Source organism: Pteropus alecto, unplaced genomic scaffold (assembly GCF_000325575.1).
Source record: "Pteropus alecto unplaced genomic scaffold, ASM32557v1 scaffold3, whole genome shotgun sequence".
Classification (NCBI taxonomy): Eukaryota; Metazoa; Chordata; class Mammalia; order Chiroptera; family Pteropodidae; genus Pteropus; species Pteropus alecto.
The window spans coordinates 67,671,551-67,696,978 of record NW_006442484.1 but is presented as its reverse complement, the minus strand read 5'-3'; the positions used below and the strand labels follow the sequence as shown (position 1 = coordinate 67,696,978).

At 33.8% G+C, this 25,428-nt stretch overlaps 1 protein-coding gene and 2 pseudogenes across 2 annotated transcripts; 2 read left to right on the top strand and 1 right to left on the bottom strand.

Moving 5' to 3' along the window:
• NDUFS1 (NADH:ubiquinone oxidoreductase core subunit S1) lies at window positions 1–23,511 on the top strand. Of its 2 annotated transcripts, none has more exons than XM_006921382.3 (19): window positions 1–157; window positions 2,942–3,006; window positions 3,522–3,613; window positions 5,852–5,959; window positions 6,664–6,740; window positions 7,357–7,438; window positions 7,525–7,655; window positions 8,110–8,295; window positions 10,365–10,499; window positions 11,152–11,266; window positions 12,028–12,173; window positions 12,594–12,722; window positions 14,224–14,353; window positions 15,780–15,940; window positions 19,368–19,522; window positions 20,808–20,983; window positions 21,545–21,679; window positions 21,779–21,851; window positions 23,140–23,511. In XM_006921382.3, exons 2-19 carry the CDS (start codon window positions 2,946–2,948, stop codon window positions 23,229–23,231), a joined length of 2,184 nt encoding a protein of 727 aa, XP_006921444.1. In that variant the 5' UTR covers window positions 1–157; window positions 2,942–2,945; the 3' UTR covers window positions 23,232–23,511. The 2 variants fall into 2 exon arrangements, with proteins under 2 accessions (XP_006921444.1, XP_015452234.1); XM_015596748.2 differs by lacking the exon at window positions 1–157 and adding an exon at window positions 218–240 and having other exon boundaries at window positions 23,140–23,476.
• LOC112470567 lies at window positions 14,819–14,936 on the top strand (annotated as a pseudogene).
• On the bottom strand, window positions 22,090–22,208 carry LOC112470488 (annotated as a pseudogene).
• Window positions 23,512–25,428: the final 1,917 nt, after the last annotated feature.

The window sequence follows — 25,428 nt, the reverse complement described above, 5'->3', positions numbered from 1 at the left end:
GAATCTGAGGCTTCTAGTCCCTCCTGGCTTCCCGTTCACCAGGCCCGGGTGACGGCCTTAGCCGAGGCCGCCATATTGAATAGGCTTCCCGGCTTCTAGGGGGCTCGGTGTGGTGCAGACAGTTCTGCAGCGCAGCCTCAGCGGCTCCGGGGAGAAGGTGAGGTTGTGTTTGGGTGAGAAGGCTGAGGTGCCTCGGCCACAGGAGTTTATTATTTGACAAGACCGTTTCCTTTGGCCCAGGTGACTGATTCTCTTCTTGTCCTTGACCGGGTGCCGCGTCCTACCCCGCCTCCCCACGAACCCCCGAGACCCGGCAGGTTAGCCAAGGTCTTTGGTCGGCTGGAGCAGAAAGGAGGAGGCGGTAGGGAGCGCTGGCCGGAATGCACGCTTGTGGGTGACCTTCCCTCTGCAGGGGAAATGCAGGACATTCCCATTTCTGGAGAGGAGACCGTTTTGTTCCCTGGGAAAGGACCTTTGACAATGACTTAGGCCTAAAGGCTGAGCATTTCTCGCTAAATTAGCACACACCTGGTACGGTGCATCATCGTTTGGCCGCTATTGCGTTAGCAACTGTCCACGCCTGTTTTTTTGTTTTTGTTTTTTAGTTTTGTCCATTGACTGTCGGGTAGCACTTTTTATTCCTTTCACTGGTGGAGAAACTGAAGGAAAAGACATTTAAAAAGTTAGCCCAAGGTCGCACTGCGAATAACAAAGATGCATCGTTTAAAAGTTCTTGTGATCTAGTGCATATACAGTACTGTAAGAGCCTGCATCAGACACAACTCTGCTCAAAAACGAATTGAGGGTATAGAAAATGTAATGTGAACTGTTTCTGAACTATAAATATCAAGGGTTTTGTTTGTTTGTTTTGTTCTTTTTTTCACCAAATTGTGTGTGCATCGTAAAGCGGGGTATTGTAAGGCTGCCAGAGAACCCGCACTGTTTATTGCCAGGAAAGTCGAAGTTATGTTTAGAGATTGGAAACAATTCATTAGCAAATAATTACTGAATGTCTACGATAAGCTAGAAATGAGTGCATGAAGAAGAGTTAACTGGGTGCACAACGGGAGCGTGTGGGAGGAGACGCCCCGCCTTCAGAGATCCAGTTCTTAAGGAGAAATGGCAACATCTATGGGGGGGGGCGGAATTAAAGAGGGGGGAAAATAAATAAATAAATAAAATTGTATTGAGACAAAATTATAGTATTAAAATTTTTTTAATTGTATAAAATATTGATTGCTGATTTGGAATCTGTCATTACGCTCAGTAAATTCAGGTTTATCTTTATAACGATAGATTTTAATAGGGCTGATCATACTCATTCTGGAAATTAGTGGTAAGACTATTTGTTGGTTATTTTCCTAAGGTCATGATGCTAAGTCTTCAGAAAAGAGAAATGACCAAAGTGCATTATTCCTTGTCAAGGAGCTTACATTTTAGTAGGTACTAAAATAGATTACTGACCTACAGTTTACTGGGTAGAGTAATAAAAGTATATACACAATGTGTGCTGATAGTAATGAGAAGGAGCACAAAGGAAGAGCATTTTAAAACTGATCTCAAGTGGCTAAACCTGCCTAAGTTGACTTCAGCTTTAACTGACATTTATTGAGCTCCAACTAATAACACATGGCCTAGGAGGTATTTTTTTCTTCCTGCTCTATAGATAAAGAAGCAGAAACTCTTATTTACCAAAAATCACTCACTAGTAGGTGATAGATCTGATGTCTACAAATTCAGTATCACAAATTCAGAATTAATGACTTTTATGAATTACTGAAATCTGAATTATGAAATTTCGATTATACATCTTGTATGATAGGTATGTGAAACTTGGTGCTTAAAACTTATATATATATCTCTAATATTTCCCCCTCTCTTTACCTTTGAAATTCTTTGTGTTGATATATTCTGATCTCATAATTTGCATTTTTAAAACTTTCAAATGAAAACTTATAATTTAGATGTTTAGCCCATATGATCAAGTGAATGGACAAAAAAACCTAAAAGTTCAGATAGCTTTTCTTTCTGTTTGCTTGTGTATACCATAAATTGGTGTTCTTATATAATCCACTCCCATGTATTTCAGTAATTCAGTAAACCTTTTTGAGCAGGGTTTCTCAAATTCTAGCACCATTGACACTTTGGATCATTATTATGGGGGACCGTCTGGTGCACTGTAGGATGTTTATCACCCTGGCTGCTGCCTGCTAGATGCCAGTAGATTTCCCCCAGTCATGACAATGTGTCCAGACATTGGTCAGTGTTTTCCGAGAAGCAGAATTGTCCCTGGTTGACAACCACAGTTTTAGAGCTTACTGTGCACCAGCCTCGGAGGTAGGCACTGAAGATAGAGAGATTCAAAAAGTTTACAATACAGTGAGTGTAGAACAGGTATATAAACAGATAATTGCAAATCTTTGAGACGAATGTACTACTTAGCACAGAATGTGGCACTCCAGACACTTCAAAGCGTTGGAGCTTGTGAGCGAACACAGAATATCTCAGGAGCATTTGGTAGATAACTGCTCAGAACATAGAATGTTGGAACGTTGGTAGGAAATGAAGGCAGAAAGGTGGGCTTTATTTTACATAGCTATTAATGATAAGCTCATTATTATTCTTGAAATTTGTTTTACTATATTGTGTTTAAAGTTTGATCATTTCTTGATAGTTAAAAACAACAGAACTGCCGTTTATATAGAATTAGAAAGCCCAATTTATATCCTAGTTGCTTCTTAGCCCCTTGATATCATATGTCAGTAATCACTCTGAAATGAACAAGTATTGTCATCTATAGGATTTGAGTGAAAATATCGGGACTTGTGATTATTCAATGAAATAATGTATGTGGAGTGCTTTAAAACCATAAAATATCAAAAAGTTTATAATTAGGGTATTTTTCCTACGATGATCTAACTCTTCTTTGTTTTATTCTTAGCAATATGTTAAGGATACCTGTAAGAAGGGCCTTAGTAGGCCTTTCTAAGTCTCATACAGGATGTGGTAAGTATTTTTTAAATTTGCATTTGTGGCTATTAGACTTTCTATCTTTGTAAATTCATAGGTCTGTGGATTGTTTTTTGAAAGATACTAAACTCTTAATTTGTTTTAAATAAAAATAGAAACAAACGACCCAAGTTGAATAGAATAATTTTCAAAATATAATTTACCTTAAACAGTTTATAGAAATTATCATGAATAGAAAATATAAGAACTGCTCATCAGTGCTAGAATGGAAAAACTAGTCATTCTGCTTTTGAAAAGTAGTCTCATGAACATATTTTCATTGGTATTAAGAGCTTGAACTTAAACTGTTATTAAAAGTAGATACTATATTCTGTTTGGGATTCAAGATTGAAAAGCTTTTCTATTCAGTATTTTAAAAGTTTGAATCTAGAGAAAGAGGGAAATAGTATAAAATGATGAAAAATTTTAGGCTTGTAGAGTACTCAATCCATTATCCTCTGCTATTTCAACTCTGTTAATTTATTTTTCACTTTAATGTTTTTGATGGTCAGTCAGAACAACTGCCACAGCCGCAAGCAACTTGATTGAAGTATTTGTCGATGGTCAATCTGTCATGGTGGAACCAGGAACTACCGTCCTCCAAGTAGGCATACATTCTAATTCTTTATTTTTGTGTATGTTCTGATTTTCTTAAAATACCAATTTATTTCCTTTACACTTGTTTATATACTTCTAAAATTTTCAAGATTCCTCAATAAACATTCATAAAAGAACTATAGGCAATAAGGTTATATGAAGATAAGTTTGATTTGAAATCTTGGCAGAGTGAGCTGTCAGTTATCTGTTTCTGACTTAGTGAACTATGGCAGTTCTTTTATTTTACTTCCGCCTTCCAAACAAAAATTCATTAAGAAATTTGAAGTTACCTAAAATAAATTATTAGTTAATATAGGTAAGTTTGGGAAATAGTAACCTTTGTATGTTGTGAGCCTACTTGATGGTTTTCACTTTCATATAACCTTTCTATTATTAGTAATATTTCTAGGAATATGTCCTACAAAGCATATAAATGAAGAATAGTACATTCTTGGATTCATGCCTTAAATATTTAATTTCTCCAGTTTTCTCCAGAACTAACAAAATTGATCATGGAGAAGTGATGCTTCATTCCATCTGCAAGTTATCACAGAGCCAAATGCTCTTCATTTTAGTCTCCATTTCTAGATTATGCTAGGCACAGACATGTAATAACTATACATCAAAAGTATGTTCAAGGTACGGTGCAGAATATTTTGGCAGGTATAGGAGGTGGTAGAAAGATGTTAGCATTTCAGGTGATCCCTGAGGAGATTTTAAAGGATGAATAGGTGTTTATATGTGGACAAGGAAGCTTCAAATAGTTTCGTATTGTTGGAATGTAAGGTATATGTAAAATCTTATATAACAGGAAATTAAGTTATTCTGGTGGGGGGGGGGGGGGGGCCCAGTCATGAAAGAAGATATATACCACGCTAAATAGCTTGTAGTTTGACCCATCAGGAATTTTCATGGCCGTTAAGCAGTGTGACAGTGACAGCAAGGTGATGCTTTGGAGAATAATAAGTCTGGAGTGAGAGATAAGGGAAGAGTATCTTGCATTAGTGGAGCAGGAAATGAAAAGGCCTAAAATAGATGGTGGCAATGGGAATGAAAATAAGAGGGTAGATTCAAAAGAGAGTGAGGTGTAGATAGGCCTTTAGGAATGATGAAGAGCAGAGGGATTTTTGTGGTTTCTGGCTTTATTAGCTTATTTGGGGATATATAGTAGGGGATAGAAATAAGTTGAATTTTAACTCTATGAAGCATACACAGAGAAATGCCTATTTTAAGTCAAAAGCTTGGAAAAGAGAACTATGGGTTGCAGATGAAGATTTAGATGTAATTATTAAATGTAAGCTAGTATGAATGCAGGGATACTATCTGTCTTGCTCAGTGCTCTACTCACTGGAAGAGCATCTAGCACATTGGAAGAGTTGATACATTTTTGCTAAATAGTTAATTTGGACATTGATGAGATTGCTTTAGAGCGAGGGCTAAGGATGGAAGAACTAACTTTAGAAGAAATTTGAATACATTTATAGGCTCGGAGAAGGAGGAATAATAATTGGTAGAGAAGGAACTAGGAAGAGCTTCAGCCACAGTGGGAGTGTGAGTCCTGGGTGGGGCATGTGGAACCAAAGGTAGGACCAGATTATAGTCAGCTAGACCAGGGGTCCCCAACCCCTAGGCTGTAGACTGGTACTGGTCCATGGCCTGTTAGGAGCTGGACCGCACAGCAGGAGGTAAGCGACAGCTGAGTGAGCGAAACTTAGTCTGTATTTGCAGCGGCTCCCCAGTGCTAGCATCACAGCCTCAGCTCCATCTCACATTATCAGACATGAGATTCTCATAGGAGCACTGGTCCCGGGTGCCAAAAAAATTGGGGACCGCTGAGCTAGATGATGTGAAATGGAGTCTAATCCAAAGGAGGAGAGCTAGGCAATGAAGTCCAGATATGAAACCACTGGGACAGAGTTTAAAGGAGGTGTCTTTGTGGATAGTGCTTTAGAGTAGAAATGAGGAGTCAAGCCTTCAGCACAGCTTGAGGATACGTCATCCAGATTCTTCCATAATATTTAGGCATGCTAAGGATCTTTAAAGAGTCAGCTTCAAAGAAGCCAGGTTTTGGAAATAAGAGCAAAGGAGGGAACTCTCTTCAGGGATGAAGTAAGAATGAATGAAGATACCGATATAAGTAGGAGTAATAATATAGGTAGGGGATGGCCTCATGTTGTGTGTATGTGTTTTAGACAAGGATGAAATCAGGTATTCTAATACAAAAGTTTTTTACTTTGTATTTTAGGCTTGTGAGAAGGTTGGCATGCAGATCCCTCGATTCTGTTATCATGAAAGGTTGTCTGTTGCTGGAAACTGCAGGATGTGCCTCGTTGAAATTGAGAAAGCGCCTAAGGTACTTGATACCTAAAATTCCACACCATGCTGTAGAAGGTAGAAAACTTTAAATCTTGCGGCCAGCTTTATTTAGAATCAATATTATTATAGTGAAGAATCTAGCCCTGCTTACTTCTATCTATGTATTTATTTTTTGTGCAGTTGATTCTCTTCATTTCAAAACTGGAAACACATCAGTGAAAGTGCTTTGTAAACACTAGTGCTGTATAATTAAAATAAGTAAAACAGATTTAGAAATTAAAGGTAACTTCTCACAGCTGTCAATATTTCCAAATGGCTATATGACACACAACTGAGATCTGGAGTTATCAAGCAGCACATTAGAAGTGCTCATCCTGTGCCATTTTAGTAGAGAAAAGCGTTGTATGAAGATGTTTAATTTCATTTTGGCTTATGCCATTTTAATTAAGTAACATATATACTAATCAAAACACAGTAATTAATTTGATGTTCTGTTACACAGCCTCTTATAAAAAAATTCCATTAACTGTTGGAATAAAATTAAGAAGTAGAATGTCTTATTTATTTTTAAGAGAAATGTGAAGTGCTAGATTATCATATTAATATGAAAACTAAAAAATTCAGGTTTTAAAATACTCTCTTCTTTGCTTGTTTTTAAATGAATAATGTTTTTATATATTGGGTTACTTATAATTACAAATAAATACAAATACTTAAGGATTTTTTTCATTGAAATTTTAGGTTGTAGCTGCTTGTGCCATGCCAGTAATGAAAGGTTGGAATATCCTGACAAACTCAGAGAAATCTAAGAAAGCCAGGTACTGTTTGTTACTTGGCTTAATAACTTCTTAGAGGAGAAAATTTTACATTTTAGTATTTAGACCTTCCCATAGATGAGAAATTCAGTATCAAACTGAAGAACTTGGCCTGCTAGGCTTCTAAGAGCAATAGAGGAGATGAAGTCAGGTGTTTATGGTTTTGAGCCTAGAGTGGGATCAGCATTTAAAACCCTTGTAACTTGCTCAGCTTGTGATAAAGAGTGTGCCCGAGGCTTATTGAATTGAAATTATTGCAGTGATATATTCCTGTATGTCCTGGCACTTAATGTGTTTTTGCTTTGTTTGTTTGTTTGTTTGTTTTGCATTTTTGTTTGTTTGTTTGTTTGTTTTGCATTAATGTATTTTCTGAGAACCATTCAGCAACGTTTGGTAATTTCGTATTGTTAAAAGTCATAATTTTCTAGATTCTCTAATAATAATTTGTTCTAGGCACCTGTAACCATTTTTTAGGTTGTATGTTTAATACTAAAATGATAGTTACATTGGCATTTTTGATAATAAATGTCAAATTGATACTATATGACAGCATACATCTATGAAGATTATTAAATAGAGTATATGTAAAGCATATTATGTATTACAACTTTCTGTACAGAGAAGGTGTGATGGAGTTTTTATTAGCAAATCACCCACTGGACTGCCCTATTTGTGACCAGGGAGGTGAATGTGATCTGCAGGTATGTAGTCTAATTTCGTAAATCTTTTTGGTTGTCTCAAATTTTAATTTTGTTAGCATTAGATTAACTCTCGTAATCTCTTTAAGGACCAGTCTATGATGTTTGGAAGTGATAGGAGCCGATTTTTAGAGGGGAAACGTGCTGTGGAGGACAAGAACATTGGGCCATTGGTAAAGACTATTATGACAAGATGTATACAGTGTACTCGCTGCATCAGGTAATCCTCCTCCCCTTCTGGCATATCATTCATATACTTATTTAATTGTCAAAGAATTTGGTAGAATAACAATACTGGGAAAGATGGTAACTTTTATTTTGTGGGAAAAGAGGGATTTTTTTTTAATGTTTTTTGTATAAGCCAATAAAATGAATAAATTGGTCACTTTCAGTTAATAGCAGTATTGGTTGGATTTAAAAATCAAAATCTATAAGCATTAACTCTACAATAACTTGCTGTACTATATTTATAATTTGTGCAATTTTTTTATGCATTGTGCCTCAAATTAAATGCAAGTATTTATTATTTTTTATTTAGGGGCTATCCTCACCATTGAAAATATACTTATATCTTTTTGATTGCTTTGAAAATCAGTATCTCTTTGTGATCATGAGTAGGAAAGGAGGTAATTTTGCTGGATTTGACCATTTGATGGTACATTTTTATCTTTCAGGTTTGCAAGTGAGATTGCAGGAGTAGATGATTTGGGAACAACAGGCAGAGGAAATGATATGCAAGTTGGCACATACATTGAAAAGATGTTCATGTCTGAACTGTCTGGGAATGTCATTGATATCTGCCCTGTAGGTGCATTGACCTCTAAGCCCTATGCCTTTACTGCCCGGCCTTGGGAAACAAGGTATTCATCATTGTATTTTTGGACAATTTTTTTGTCCTTTAATTTGCTATTATTAGAAATCTTTTAAGATTCATTTTCTTTTTGAGTCCTAATTGTATTGATCCACTAAGTTTTTATTTATTTGCTTTAAGTAAAACCCTTTTAATGGAAGATAGGTTGTTAGTTTTTGAAGGATAGGATGAATCTGTGCAAATTAATTGTAATGTTCTTGGAAATTCCAAAGTACTTAACCACAAAATTATTTTATTTAGTTGTCCTTCCAATGAGTAAAATTTTCTTCATTTTTAAAAATTTATTGTTTCTTTTCATTGCACATTTATTAAGTTTTCAACTATGTGGATATATCCACATCAATAATAAATTCCTGTTATTGATGTTTAGTTTGTTTCTACAGCACCTGGTCTTTCTAGGTGGTCTCCCATCCAAGCACTAACCAGGCCCGACCCTGCTTAGCTTCCGAGATCAGAGGGGATCGGGCGTGTCTGTTTTTTTTATAATTACAAATCTACGATAAGCATTGTTATTCATAAATTTTCTTGTATATCTCTGATACTTCTGATTAAACCAAGAAGTGGAGTAGGTAGGTGCAAAAAGTTTGAATATTTTTAAGGATCTGGAAACATCATCAAATTACCCTCCCAATTTCAAATTTTCACCAGAGTAAATGGGAGTATCTTAAAATCTAGGTGTTAAACCATGTATTTATGTATACAAAAGGATGGGGGTGTGGGAGGAACAGTACATAACTAAGATGTTTAATTAGAGAATTTCTTCCCTTCTCTGAGACTCCAATATTATACACGTTGCTACGCTTGATGTTGTTTCATGAGTCTCTGAGCTACTGTTCATTTTTCTTAAATCTTTTTTCTTTGTTCTTCAGATTAGACAATTTCTATTGGTCTATCACTAAGTTAATTTATTCTCTCTTTTGCCATCTCAAATCTGCTGTTGAACCCCTAAAAAGTAAACTTTTTGTATTACAATTATTATACTTTCCAACTCCAGAATTTCTATTTTGTTCTTTTTTTATAATTTCTTTATCCTTACTGAAACTCTCTACTTATTGATTCATAATTGTCATATTCTTTAAACATGATTTTTCTTAGTTCTTTGAGCATATTTTAATATTTTTGTTTTTTGTTTTTAAGTAAGGCTTCTTAGGAATTGGCTCTGTGTCTGCAGAGCTTAGTAGTCAGGTAACGATTGCTCTCAAATACTTAGAGCCAATAAGACTTCTTCTGTACTCTGCAAGTGGATCTGTGTGTGGCTAAAGGGGCACATTCAGAGTTCAGGCTATTTTCAAGTTGGCCCCGCTTGTGCTTTCCATTAGGCACTTTGGATCTCAGTATTATCCAGGAGTGTTGAATAGCTTGGGCCCTCTCTGGTCTCAGCTGCTCGTATATGCACAGCCTCCACTAGGAATGCTTGCCTCAATTATGGGCTCTCCTCAGCTCAATTGATCTCCAGGACTGTTTTGCCTATTATTCCAAATTGAGTGAGTCTTTATCTGCAGGCAAGAAACTCCCACCTTCACAGCCTGCCCTACCCTGGCAAAACCTCCAGTTCAGGGTAGTGGGAGAGGGGATAATAACAGCCCCAAGCCAGAACATCACTGGTTTCTACTGTTCTTACTCAGAGTTCAGCAGTTTTTCCAGGCTTAAAAGTTTCTCATGTTGTATGCCTGAATTAGTTGTTTTTATTAATTTCGTTCAGCTTTATTTTCGCTTTTGAGGGGAAGGGTATGTCAAGCTTCTTAATCATCTATACCCAGAAATCTCTCCCCTCTTGTTATTTATTTTGATATTCAAATTGTTCCAGATTTGGCTATTTAGAGCCCTTCCAAATGGCTTCTATATTAGATAATAGTTTCAAAGGCTTCATTTTTGCATTGGACCTTTATGCGATATGTTCAACTATGAGGGTGTTTTTTCTTTTAGCATTTCCTCTGAGTTCCATTATTTTTAGAAATTTAGAAAGGAAAGTAATTATAAAAAAATTTTTTTTTGGTAAACCAGGTACAGAAACTTGTTCTTAAAATCAGCATAGCAAATATATGTGTTTATTCTCAGAAAGACAGAATCCATTGATGTAATGGATGCAGTTGGAAGTAACATTGTGGTAAGCACAAGAACTGGAGAGGTGATGAGGATTTTGCCAAGGATGCATGAGGACATCAATGAAGAGTGGATCTCTGATAAAACTAGGTATATGCTATACTGTTTTCCTTTTGTAGTTAATTTAGAGGACATTTTATAATTTAATTTTAAAGAATTGTCTTTTATAGTTGCAAATTAATTAATGAATATAGACTATTAAAATCTGGACTGTTTATATGGAGAATTGAACAGAACTGACAGTAATAGTCCTACATATATTACTGGTTTTCATATTAACTTTGAGAAATATCTTTTTTCCTCCCATATGGAGAAATTGAAGTAGGTGAAGATCTCAGTTTGTTTATTGGAGACAAAAAACTAACTATAAGTTAGAGTTCGCACAACATAATTTTGATAAAAAAATCTAGAGGCATTCAGGTTTTATAAATAAAGATGATTTGGCTTTTTCAGCTATCAGATATTTTTCATGTTGTAATTTTAAGATTACGCAGGTAGCTGAAAATAAATTATAAGAATTCATGCTTTTTAGATGGTGTTTTAGCTTTTAGGTGATATTCATAAAATATTTATTAGTTCATCTCTAAAAAAATCTGAGATAATTATTTGTTTCCAGGTATTATTTTATTTGACACTTTAACCAATACTGTATTTAATTAACAGTTCTTTCAGATTTTAAACTTGAAAATTATAATTGCCTCTTTAGCAAGATTCCACAAATGGTATAATTTCTGTTATCTAGATTTGCCTATGATGGGCTGAAACGTCAAAGACTTACTGAGCCGATGGTCAGAAACGACAAGGGGCTTTTAACCTATACCTCCTGGGAGGATGCACTCTCTCGTGTAGCTGGAATGGTAAAAAATCGAAATATGGAATAATTGTATTTGTGATTTTCAAGGGCCATCTTTATAGTGAAAATGGATGTGTATCTCTTCACTTCTTTTCTCTTACTAAGATTATATTCCATTTAATAAACATTTATTGAGAACAACATGTAATATGTCATGCTAGATGTAGGAATTTAAAGACCACTAACACGTAGTCCTTACCTCCCACAATCTTGTAGTAAGGAATGATACATAATTAGGCAATTATCATATGCTGCTATGGGTAGTTGTACAGGAAATGATATATACCAGAACATATAGGAGAAGTGGCTAACCAGGGCTACCATATCAAGGATGCCTTCCTAGATTAGGTGACTCCTTAGGCAAAGTTCAAGAATGAATACTAGCTTACAAGAGCAAAAATGTAGGGAATGGCTTTCTGGTCAGAGAAAGGCACTGTATATAAAAGGGCTTGAAGGAATGGCATATACTTCAGAAAAAAATTGTATTTACTATAACTCCACATTCTTCATCCTCCAGACCTACTTTTGAGGCCCCTTTGTTCCTAATTTAAAACAGCTCAGTCCAAGTTGGTGTTATTACCCTTGGCCCTGCATATACTTCTGCTTCTCACTTTTAGATTATTTCATAATTGGTGTAAAACTTTTTATTAGAAGTTTGTTCCTTTTTTCCTCCTTGAAAATGATTATTGCTTTGTTTCTGAACAATTCATTGTGGTCTTTGCTGTATGAAGGCTTCTTAATAATATGCTTTGCATCCATTTCTAGTTCCAGAGTTTTCAAGGCAAGGATATCGCAGCAATTGCAGGTGGCTTGGTGGATGCTGAAGCCCTAGTAGCTCTCAAAGATTTGCTTAATAGAGTGGACTCTGACACCCTCTGCACTGAAGAGGTCTTCCCAACTGCAGGAGCTGGGTGAGAAATATGAAGCTAGGATCTAGGCTTTCTTTCCTTCTTTCCTTCTTTATTTTATTTTATTTTATTTTATTTTTTATTACTTTATTTTATTTCATTATTTTATTTTATTTTATTTTTTATTTTATTGGTTACAAGTTGTGTATAAACCAACATTCATGGCATCATTAACTGAAATGCGACAATGTGGATTCTCCAACATGCCCACCAGTTTATTTTCACGTGTAGACCAAAGTCAAACCAGGAGTTATTGGAGAATCCCATTTTAATAAGTATCTGAAACTTTGATGTAATTTAAGAATACTTCATAAAAATTTTTTGTCTGGGAGTGCCATGGGTTCATTGCATGAGACTATTTCATGGATTGTCAGCACATATTAGTTTTGAAGTAAACTTGTATTTTTAATTTTGTATTTCTAGCACAGATTTGCGTTCTAATTATCTTCTAAATACTACAATTGCTGGTGTGGAAGAGGCAGATGTTGTCCTTCTGGTTGGTACAAATCCACGATTTGAGGCACCACTATTTAATGCTAGAATTCGAAAGAGGTTAGTAATAATGTTTGGGGTTTAAAAAACATATGTATAATAATTTTTGCATATGAAAAATTATTATTTTCACCGATTTCTAATAGTGTAAGTGACACTTCAAAAGATAATTGGAGGGCAATTTTTCACAGGTTCATTCAACCCCTCACCTCCTGCTGAGCTTTTTATTTTATCTTCTTATTTTGAAATAATTCAAGATACTTGAAATGACCTTTGTATACTCATTTTTCTAACACTGTTCACTCAGATTAACCACTTTTAACATTTTGTCATATTTGTTTTATTATTCTTTTTTCTTATATATATATTTGTGTGTTTGCATATGTGTGTGCGTATGTATGTATATATATATATGTACATATACGAATGTAATTTTTTGAATCATTTAAAAGTTGTAAACACGATGCCCTTTTATCCTTAAATATTTCCGTATGGATTTTCGAGAATTTAGTATGTTTATGTTTATGCTATACTGTTTTCCTTTTGCAGGTAATTTAAAGAGCATTTTGTAATTTAATTTTAAAGAACTGTCTTATAGTTGCAAATTAATTAATGAATATAAACTATTAAAATCTGGACTGTTTATATAGAGAATTGAACAAAACTGATAGTAATAGTCCTATGTATATTACTGGTTTTCATATTAACTTTGAGAAATATCTTTTTTCCTCTCATATGGAGAAATTGAAGTAGGTGAAGATGTCAGTTTGTTCATTGGAGACAAGAAACTGAATATAAATTAGAGTTTGCGCAATAGTGTATGTTCAGATTTTACCAATTTTCCCATAATTCATTTTAGAATAACTTTTTCCTACCAGGATCCAGTCTGGAGTCATACATTGTATGTAATTATTGTCACTATTGTTCAGTCTCTTTATGGGGGCATTTTTTTGAAGAACACAGGCCAGTTTTGTAAAATGCCTCTTTTTATATCTTAGAGACTTATGAATAGGTTGACCATATAATTTATTGTCTAAACTGGGACATTGTTGAGAGTGAAACAGGGAGTTGTTAATTACTCCAGGATGACAGGTAAAAACCAGCAGTATTGCAGACAAATCAGAATATGTGGTCACCGCATTTGTAACTATTTTGGAGGAGCCAGATTCATACTTCACAGTCATAAAGAATAAATATGAATCATGTAGTTTATTTTCATGATCTATATTTAAATGACTGTAGTGGATAATTAGGAGATAAATAACTATGATGTAAATAGGACAAAATAAAAACTACGGATCATTTTTTCTAAAATTAAAGTCTTTTTTATAGAGTTAGCATTTTTATATAAAATTAATTCATTGATTTACCTTTGCGTATTTTTGCAACACTTTATTTTGAAAGGTACACAATAAATTATATATGTTAAAGTTAAGTATTCTGTTCATGCTTTTGTGCTTTTAACATTTTGTAGTATAAATAGATTAACACTTAGCATTGATGAGACCAATAACTATGCTAACTTAATAATTTAGCTCTAAAAACTTTGTTTTTATTTCAGCTGGCTTCATAATGACTTAAAAGTGGCACTTATAGGCAGCCCTGTGGATCTCACTTACACATATGACCATCTGGGAGATTCCCCCAAAATTCTTCAAGACATTGCTTCGGGTAGTCATCCATTCAGCCAGGTGTGCTCATTATATATCTACTCTTGTTGATTGTTTTAAGTATTATTTTTTAAATTTCTTGTTTTTGTAATAACAATATCTGACTACTATTAAAAATTATAGTGATATAGAAAAGGACATGGATGAAAGTAAAACGTTTGCCAAAATCCCACCATCCCAAGCAAGTATTAAGTATCATAATCATTTCTGTTCATATATTAAAGCAAGGTGGATGAATAAAACAAACAAACAATCAGATCATACTGTGCATGCTATTTTTATGTACTGGAGTTTAATTTTACTTGAAATTATCAGAAAAGAAATTGAAGTAAAACTGAAAGGATTGAACAATTTCTTTATTGTAAGAATTATACCTGAATTTCACCAGTCCTTTTATATGACTTTTTCATTACTAAGTCCTTTATTTACATTTATTTTATTGCTGTCTGTAGATTATAGTTTTTATTTTTTCAAGAGGGGTTCATAGTCTACGGCCATGCTACCCTGAACAAGCCCGATCCCATCTGATCTCAGAAGCTAAGCGGGGTCGGGCCTGGTTAGTACTTGGATGGGAGACACCTAGGAAGACCAGGTGCTGAAGGCATTTAAAAAAAAAATAGAGGATTGTAAGCTGACAAGGTCTTGCAATCTGTGAGGTCAACCAAGGGTTGCCTCGCCTAAAAAATAAGAAAATAACAACAAAAAAAAGAGGGGCTCATAGGTGCATTATTCTTTGAGTTCTTGCTTGCTTGAGAATGTCTAGTATTTTGTTCTTGATGAGAGCCTTGGCAGGATATAAAGTTCTAGGGTCACACTTCTTTTCTTCTCTAATCTTTATAGGTACCCTTTCGTTACTGTGGAGAAACCCGACATCAATTGTATTCTCCCCCAGCCATGTCCTAACTTTTTTTTTGTGCCTGGATACTTTTTCTTGATACTTAATACTTGATCCTTTATCCTCGAAATTTAATAACTTCACCAGGTGGTGATGCTAGTGCTGGGGAGCAGCTGCACATACAGATGAGGCTTCACTCCCTGGCCTGCCACTCACTTCCTGCTGTATGGCCCATTTTCTAACAAGCTGCAGACTGATACCGGTCCACAGCCCCAGGGATTGGGGACCCCTGCTATTTAGAGAACATTTCTTAATTTTTCTGGGACCTACCCATAGTCATTCTGGCCAAAGAACATTTGGCTAGGGTTTTGATTCCCAATGCTTACTTTTAGAAAATCTGTTTTATCTGATACTTATTTAACCATTTCACAGTAGCATTGACAAGATGTTTTAATTAAACCTGGCTATATGTATGTCCATATGTTGACTAGCAAATCAGAGACATTCATGTTCAAATTAAAACTTGGGGACAACATATTATAGATGTAAATTTGGCTAAGTTTAGTTTACTTCTAATGTTTTTTTAATCAAAGTTGTTTTTTTTTTAAATAGGTTCTAAAGGAAGCTAAAAAACCAATGGTGGTTTTAGGCAGTTCTGCACTCCAAAGAAACGATGGGGCAGCAATTCTTGCTGCTGTTTCCAGCATTGCTCAAAAGGTTCGGATGAGTAGTGGTGTTACTGGTGACTGGAAAGTTATGAATATCCTTCATAGGTATGTTGAGTGATTGTTTTATTTATTTTTTATTTTTTATTTTATTTTTTATTTTTAAAATTAAGTTTATTGGGGTAACATTGGTTAATACAGAGTAATTGTTTTATATACTATAAAATTCAAGTAATTTTGTGTACATGCGTTCCTATTTCATTGTCACATTTAGATTTACAAAAACTTAATGTATAACAATGTTATCTCAGTAGCAGATGTGAAATAGAAACCTTTCTGCGTGAGAATGCAAGATAATAAATAATATTAAAAATATTCGAAATACTACGTGTTGAGAAAATCTTAAGAATCAGTATACTTTGGTTCAAAAATTCCAACAAGTCTTTCCTTAAATGATAAAAGTGTAAACTAACATGAGAATTTATCTGAGTAAAGTTTTTTGCTGACTATATTAATAATGCAAATTTATTTTAAGAAAGTTGGAAAGAGAAGAAAGTGTACGAAATAGAAATTATCTTTATTCCACAATCTGTAGATAATTCCTGTTGCTATTTAGGTGCACTTTCTTTTGGTCTTTTCTTTCCTGTATATTTTTTTAGTTTCATAGTTGAAATCATACTGTGTATACAATTTTGTGTCCTGATTTTGATCAGTTTTCATTGCCAAATAAGAATTTCCTCCTGTGATTAGAAATTCTCTATAAACTTTAATGGCAATGAGTATATATAATTTTTTATCCATTTCATTCTTATTAACATGTAAATTGCTGGTAGTCTTGATTAATAATGCAGTGATACACAGATACCTCTGAACTTTAGATTGTTTCCTTAGAGTAGATTTCTAAAAGTAGAACTATTGGGGTAAATAGGATTAACATTTTTGAGTCTCTTAACATATTTCCAATTTTTTTAGAAAGGTTGTACCATTTTTACATTAGCGAGTTTTCTCATTTCACATAATCCTTTCTGCCTTAAGTATTATTTTTCAAATTCTTCAAATTTGTTTAAGGATTGGGGCTAAACATTTTTTTTACTTATGATAGGCACATTTGAAAATTTAAATGTTCACATGTATTTCTAAACATTAATTTCAATGTTGTATTTCTGCTCTTGGTTTAATTTGACATTGTTAATCATCAGATAAGCATTTTTAAACCTTATGTTTTTAAAAAGAGTTTATTTACATTTACCACATCTAGATCTATTTTAGCCACAGTTTTTACTTTATTTTTAATTCACTTTTGCATCCATGTCTTTATTCACATAGTTTCTCCTCCCCCCCCCCCCCCCGACTGGGTACTAAATTAATTTTTTTTTCAATTTCTGAATGTCTTTCTGGTTTCTTCTCACAAATGACTATTTGGTTAGGATTTTTTCATCTGTTCTTTAATATTTTAGAGAGGATCTCATGAATTCCAAGTTTTATCTCTGATGCTAACCTGATGTTGTAAATATGTACTTGTGTCTGTCTCCCTGTTCACCCTTTGGGTTTCTTATTTTTGATGTTAAAAAATTCTAACAGAACATGACTGGGTGACACTTATTTGTCATTACCTTTGCCTGGGAATATCACAGATACTCTCCTTTTTCAAATTAAAATTTTTAATGTTTATATTCTCAATTCAGAAAAAGCTTATTCACTTACTTTTACATTGTTATTTGTTCTTATACAGAAGCTTCTATTTGTTATGCATTGGTTGGCTCTTTTCTCTCAATTTTTCACCTTTTTCTCTGTGCTTAGACATAATTTTTAAAATTCTATCATTTCGTGAGTTCATTCTAGAGAGCACTGATGCAGTTATAATTTTTAATTTACTAACCTTGTTTTTTTATTTCATTCTTACCACAAGATACCTTTTTTATGAGAAGTCAGTGTAGTTTATTAGGATATCTTTTAATGCTTGTTGAGAGCATGAAACATCGTTTAAAACACTTTCTTTTATAGAGTAAAGCACATTTACTAATTCTTGAAGAATCTTTTAATGGGTTCCATAGTTTTTTTTTTTACTGATCATCTTGCAGAGGCAAACTTAGGCTTACTCAGTTTGTTTTCCAAGGTGAGGTAGGCTTTGTCATAAGTTAGTGCGAGTCTGCCCAGATGGATCTGAGAGAGAGAGAGGAGAGAGAGGAAAGAGGGGAGAGAGAGAAGAGAGAGAGAGGAGAGAGAAGAGAAAGAGAGAGAAGAGAGGGAGGGAAGGTAGAAAGGAAGGGGAGGAGAGCGGAAACCTCAAGGCTGAGAATGAGGGAAATTAAGAAAAAAATAGTGTGTACTTGATGGGAAAGGGAGAGGGAGCTAAGTTTTGAAACTGGGAAGTATGAGTCCTTCAACTTTGTTCATTTTTAAGATAGGTTTGCCTGTTCTGGGTCCTGTGCATTCCATATGAATTTTAGGATTTGCTGGTCAGTTTCTGCAAACGATTAAGCTATGATTTTAGTAGGGATTATAGTGAATCTAAAGATCAAATTGGGGAGTGTTGCCATCTTAATGTTAAGTCTTCTAATCCATGAACATAGAATGTCTTTCAATTTATTAATGACTTTAATTTCTTTCAAAATTATTTTGTAGTTTTTGTTACACGAATCTTGCACTTCTTTGAAAAAAATTTTTAAAAGTATTCTTTTGATGTCGTTCCATCCGAGAGTTTATGATAGAGCAGCAGCATCTAGTGGGAGTTGGTTTGACCTGCCCTCTTCCCTTAACAAATATGTAAAGGCCTAGCTAGCTTTACATATAGTAAGTCCTCAGAATGGCTACTGTTTCTAGAAAGTTAACAATAGCAAACTAGACCAAAGACTCCCAATTGATTGTTCAAAGTATGGTTATTTCTGACCTCTTCTTTTTTTTTTTAATTTTAATTTTTCAATTAGAGTTGACATTCAGTATTATATAAGTTTCAGATGTACAGCATAGTGGTTAGACATTTATATAATTTACAAGGTGATTTCCCCTGATTAGCACCCACCTGACACTGTATATTGACCTCTTCTTTAAAAGATTATTTCTGCTTTCAAAACTAATACACGCTCACAGAAAAAAATTCCATAAGGACATACACCAGTGTGTTAATTATACTTTTTTTCTGAATTACAGTTTTATGAGTGGTGTTTAAATTTCTCCCCTTTGTTTTTAAAATCACCTGATTTTTCTCAAATGACTATGTTTGGTTTATCATGTGTTTTATGACTTAACTATTGAATAAGGATCAACTTAAGACAATTGCAATTGTCAGCAAGTTTCCAGAATTATTTCATTAAATATTATCAAATGAAGAAACACGGTGTCCTAAGCATCTTTTTCTTTGTTTGCCATTCTTAAAACTGTAAAAGACTGCTGTTTCTGGTTTTGACATATGTTTTAAATGGGTTAAAAAAGGCGAGGTAAGGTTTTTAACAGCATTGAATAGAAAGACGACTAATATCACATTTAATTTTTTATAATGAAAACACTGCACTAAAAATCCGTAGTTGTTTTACAGGATTGCAAGCCAAGTAGCTGCTTTAGACCTCGGCTATAAACCTGGGGTGGAAGCAATTCGGAAGAACCCTCCCAAAGTACTATTCCTCCTAGGTGCAGATGGAGGCTGTATCACTCGGCAGGATTTGCCAAAGGATTGTTTCATTATTTATCAAGGTTAGTAGCATCTGTGACAACAGAAACAGAAGAGAATGGTGCACTGTGTGTATTAGAAACTGTATAGCAATATATTTAGTGGACCGAATATTTTCCATTCAGGAGTTTCCCACACACACACCCCAACAGTTTTTAAAACCAAATCATAGGTTTTACTAGTTACATAGTTGATATTGCTCTTAAGAATTATTACCTGATGTTATTTAATAACAGAATTAGAAGAAACCTAAATGTTCCCAGCAACAAGAATGATTAAATTATGGCTTACTTATACAAAGAAATATATAATATTAAAATTCAGCTTTTCAAGGAATATTTAGCATTATCATATAATCAGGGGAAAGCAGTTTTATATAAAGCCTGAAAAAGTTTAAAAGTCATGAGTCCTGTGTTACAGGACATTAACGAATTATATTTAACAGCACTCCTTGGGTTTTTTTATGTTTGACTCATTTTCTTGAACTCTCCTTCATTGTAAATGTAATCAAGTTTCCCTGGAATAAATAGAGTCCAGAGTAATCCTGGATACTTTACAGAGAAAAGTATTACATAACTTTCTGCTTCTTTTACACATAAACACCATAAATTTCTAAGAAACCTTTCATGGTACATAAAAAGCATTATGTAATATTTTGTATCTTTAATAGTTAAACCAAGTGCATAAACTAAAACCCTGTTCCTAGTCCTGTCCAGAGATAATGACTGATTGTGGTTTTGATACACATGCTTCATGCATTTTCCTGTGCACATAGAAACATGTACACAAATGAGATCAAACTTTATATATTCTGTAATTTTCATTTAATTCTTTCCTTTTTCCTTCCAATAGTTTTGTTAGCAATATATGATAGTCTTTCAGGATACTATTTTTTATAATTTTCTGTTTATTTCCTTTTCAATATTATTACTTCTTATTCTTGTTCTACATTTTTTTGTTCCTCTACCATTTCAGTCTGCAAATTTTGCTAATGTTCATCTGAACATTTCCACTTTGTAATCATCAAGAAAAATGATATACCTAGTTGCCCATTATATATATTTGTATATTTGCAAACAATAGCCTGGAACATACCGAATAGTAATTTTCTTTGGGAAGGGAGTTAAATTGTGGGTGAAGTGGGCTTTAAGTTTTATTCCAAATACTTCAGTACTATGTTGTTGTAATTTTAAAAACACTTTTGTAATTTTTAAAATGGGATTTTAAAAGGTTGTATACTCTGTTCACATACAGTACCTAATCAGTGTTTTACTAAAACGTGGCTTGCCGATCTTCATCTTTTCACAGGACATCATGGTGATGTTGGAGCTCCTATAGCTGATGTCATTCTCCCAGGCGCTGCTTACACAGAGAAGTCTGCTACTTATGTCAATACCGAAGGCCGAGCTCAGCAGACTAAAGTAGCAGTGACACCTCCTGGCTTGGCAAGAGAAGACTGGAAAATTATAAGAGCCCTCTCAGAGGTATTTATTCTTGGTGATACTGCTAATGGGAAGTTTGACATGTTGGCTTGTCATAATGATTTTCAAAGTCAAGGAAGATGCAAGCCTAAAATGGAGAGATATTTTGAATAATCTCTATAGGAAAAATGTGTTAAAAAATGGATATCTGAAATTGGTATTTTTATTTTTGATTTGTCTTTTGATACTTTTTAACTCTTTTCTGTAAAAAGCGTCATGAGATTTAAAATAATAGACAGTTGTCTGTAAACTGTGTATATGATCAATAACAGGTTAACAGAAGCATTCATATTTACTATAGCATTATTTCCTTTTATTTCATAATCAGTCTGTTTTCTAAATATAAGTTACTAATGTACGACAGCTGTTTATGAACTAGAATTTTTGACAATTGTGTTCCCCACTTAACTACTTGCTTAATATATACACTAGTGGACACCAGTAGATTTTTCAGTGGTACTGCATTGTTTCACCATAGTCTCAATTATATATTATTTGAAATTTTTAAATAATATATAATTATATTAAAGCTTCATGTTAATTTTTGGGATCTGATATGTTTAGATTGCAGGTAAAACTCTTCCATATGACACTCTGGATCAAATAAGGAACAGATTGGAAGAAGTCTCTCCTAATCTTGTTCGGTATGATGACGTTGAAGGAGCTAATTACTTCCAGCAAGCAAGTGAGCTCTCCAAGGTAAAAGCTTGCCTAATGCAGTTTTCATAGTAGTGTATCCTCTGGTGTAACAACACTAGTTTTTAATACTATTATGCATCTCTTATTCCTTTTCTGCAGCTAGTGAACCAGCAACTTCTTGCTGATCCACTTGTTCCACCCCAGCTAACGATAAAAGACTTCTACATGACAGGTATGCAATTGTCAAATATGAAAGGTGGTAAGGAATAAGATCCCCAAATTTAGCATTATGATTCTAACCTATTAGTGATAGAATTTGATATTTTTAACCTTTAAAGATTTTCAAAACATCAGAACTAATGTAATTCATATTTTCTGACTTTACTGTAATTTCTTTTTCTGAAATGTAAGCAGTTTTAAAATCCAAGAAAAGTTAACAGATTTTAATATTTATTTATTTATGTTTTAAATGCCTACAGCACTTAGTATTCCTAGGTGGTCTCCCATCCAAGTACCAACCAGGCCCGACCCTGCTTAGCTTCCAAGATCAGATGAGATCAGGCACGTTCAGGGTAGAATGGCCGTAGACGAAAAGTTAACAGATTTTAAATATAAAATTTTACTATTGTATGTAAAATCACTATAGCAGTTTAGGGAGAATTTTTCTGTGAAGGTTTTTCTGAGAATTATAGTAGAATAATTAAAACACTTGAATGGTGGAACATGTTAAATGGTGCTTTTGATGTAAAATGTTAAGAATGTTTTTAAAGAATGCAGGCTAACAAACTTGTTTACTGCAGATCTTGCAATACTTGATATAACATCATGGTTATGAGGTAGTTGATAGATGCTTTAAAATTATTTTCGAGCAGGTAGGAGTATATTTTTAAATTTTTAGAACAGTCTATAAGGTTATTTTTAATAGGATTTTTAGATATGTTATAAAAGTTATGTTCATTATAGAAGACATACTTAAGCCAAAAATAGCAAGGAAATTCACTATGATTCCACTACCCAGAAATAACTATTTATTTTTAACATTTTGGTCAGTCATCCAAAAATATTTATTTAAACAAAAAATAAGATTATTTATGTGCTGTAGGGTTTTTATTAGACAGCTTTATTGAAATATAATTCATATACATAAAATTCACCCATAAAGTGTACAAGTCAATGTATTTTAGTACACATACTGTTTTGTAACCTTTTTTTCAGTAATAGTATATATTCATATTTTTTTCTGTCTTTAATACTTTCCTATAATATTTTTAATGGTAGCATACTGGCACATAGTATGGCTGTATATGATTACTTAATCATATACCTATGAGTACTTATTAAAAGCATTTAACTAATAAGGGCTTCCTTCGAATTTGTTGGTCGATCTCACAAAATTTACAGATAGTTATATAGAATTTTATAGCCTTTCTTTTCCCCCCTGAATATGTGAAACAAAGTTTTACTATGTGCTTTTTTAAAAGTTATATTATCAAAATACACATTTTCTTAATATCTTTCAGATTCAATTAGCAGAGCCTCACAGACAATGGCCAAATGTGTCAAAGCTGTCACAGAGGGTGCCCAGGCAGTAGAAGAACCATCCATATGCTGAAAAATCTACTAGGAATACAGTTTTACTACAAACAGTTAATGGACAGTTATGTTGGAGTTGTCTATTAGAGGTTCCTCTCTTCAAAAATAATAATCTGAATGATGTAATATTTAAGGTTCTATCATGTTTATTTGGAAACGATATTGCAATCATCAAAGAACTTGAGGTTCCAAAAACATTTATGTATTGTGTGTAAACATTAAATAGTTGAATAAACCTGTATACAGATGCTCTTACATGTAAAAGCACTGATAATCTTTGTGAGAAATAAATCCTTAAAATACGAATTTTTGTTTGTAGATCATTTATGTTTATAAACAGATTAAATAAGAGCTTCCATTAGGACCCTCTTTTTTCTAGTGCTCAAGATTTAAGCATTCTGTCAGGCTGGGTACCTAGAAAAAAATATAATCCTATTTCAGATATGTATCTTGGACAACTATAATAATGGAAGCTAATGATTATTCAGCTTTTTCTATGTGCTAAGCATTCTGGTTTTATATGCATTATCTTGTTTTGTCCTTGCTCCAACCCTATCAGGTAGTATTATCTAATGTTATAGATGAAACCGAAGGCCAGGGATATTAGATAGCTTGCCATGGGCCACAGCAAAAAAGCCACAGACTCAAGCCTAGTTCTCTCTGACTCTAAAATTCATTATTCTTAACTGCTACACATAATTCTCTGCCATATTGTATAGGTTGTTACTTCTAAGAGTATTGAGAAGCTTAATGGAAAATGTATTTTTCTATTTTCTCTTGAACCTGTTTTTATAATGTCATGGTGATTTATGTGACATTTTTCCGTGTATACTAGATTATACACATACAACCCGTTGGAATGAGGGAGGTCTTGAGATAACCTTCACTGATGTTTCATATTCATTATATTAGCACCATCTGTAGTATTAAGTCAAATAAATTATTCCAGTAATAGAAGACAAAACTAACAGCTTTCATTATTTTTAATTGTCAAAACAAAACAAAAAAAAAATTTTACAAATAATCTCTAAAGCTGTATTAAATTTTTTTGAAAATCTATGTTCAGAATTCTTTCGTAATCCTTATTCCTTTCTGTTCTCTGCTATAAACTCAATTCCATCAATTGTAAGGGAAAGTCATACTTAATACCTCCAGCTTATATTTTTTTTCAAGAAATGCATTCCTTTACTAAGGCTCAAAGTAAATAACTTGTCCAGGGTCAACCCAATCAATAAAATATTGCTACTACACACCATCTACCATGTTACCAGGCTTGTGAAAATTAATTTATTATGCAGAACTCTGCTTATTTCGATGGAATTTTTACCAGTCATAGTAAGATTTACTGAGTCTGTTGGATTCTGACCCTTAGGAGATTACCTCTAAGAGCAAAGACAAAACAGTGCTATCAAAAGAGGGAAAGCCATATGCTAGTGATAAAACGGTATGAAGGAGGGTTAGAGCTGTTGACGTGCATAGAAGGAGACAGGTGGTTTCTTTTACCAACATAAACCTTGGGCTAAAATAAACTGTCAGCGTTACTGCTGCTGCAACAAATTACCCCACCACTATTCAAGCTCCCGTAGAGAGAGGAACTAGAGCAGCTTAGCAACCAAAGCCATGGTAAGACGTGTTTTTTTTTTAATGTTAACTGTTATTCATGACTGCTGTTAAAATGTCACTAGCACAGTCATAAACCCCTGTTACCAAAGGCTGTGAAAATTATGGTTCAAGCAGAAATTAATAATATACATGAGTATAACAAAATTTTTTAGGACATTTTGTAAGGCTAATACTATCAGCATAGCTAGACCTTATGTTTGTGATTGACTCAACGTTTGGAAACATAGACATGAAAAACTTTTAAAGATCTTTTGGAACAAAAAACTATATACACATACATGGTCACCTTTTTATAAAAAGATGAAGAGAGCTGATAATTCCCTAATTTTTTAATAACCAATACTTTTAAATATCTTAATTGCATAGTATTCTAGTTGGTTTATTTAGTCCAAGAGACAAGAATGTTAATGAGAATACTATGACTAGACCTCAGGACTAGATTTTAGAAAACAAGGATCTTGGAACCAAATACCTTTGCTTAGAGTGGTTTTTTTTTTTAGTGGGGGGGCGGTGTGATTAGGGGGGTGGTTTTTATCACTGAAAAATTTGAAAGATTAAGGATTGGCTTACCTATAATGGAGTTTCGAAATCTT

Coding starts and splice junctions, on each gene's coding strand:
- NDUFS1 (XM_006921382.3), top strand. CDS start 2,946: ATGTTAAGGATACCTGTAAGAAGGGCCTTAGTAGGCCTTTCTAAGTCT. Junction 5,960..6,663: donor AAATTGAGAAAGCGCCTAAG/GTACTTGATACC, acceptor TTGAAATTTTAG/GTTGTAGCTGCTTGTGCCAT. Junction 21,852..23,139: donor AAAAGACTTCTACATGACAG/GTATGCAATTGT, acceptor AATATCTTTCAG/ATTCAATTAGCAGAGCCTCA.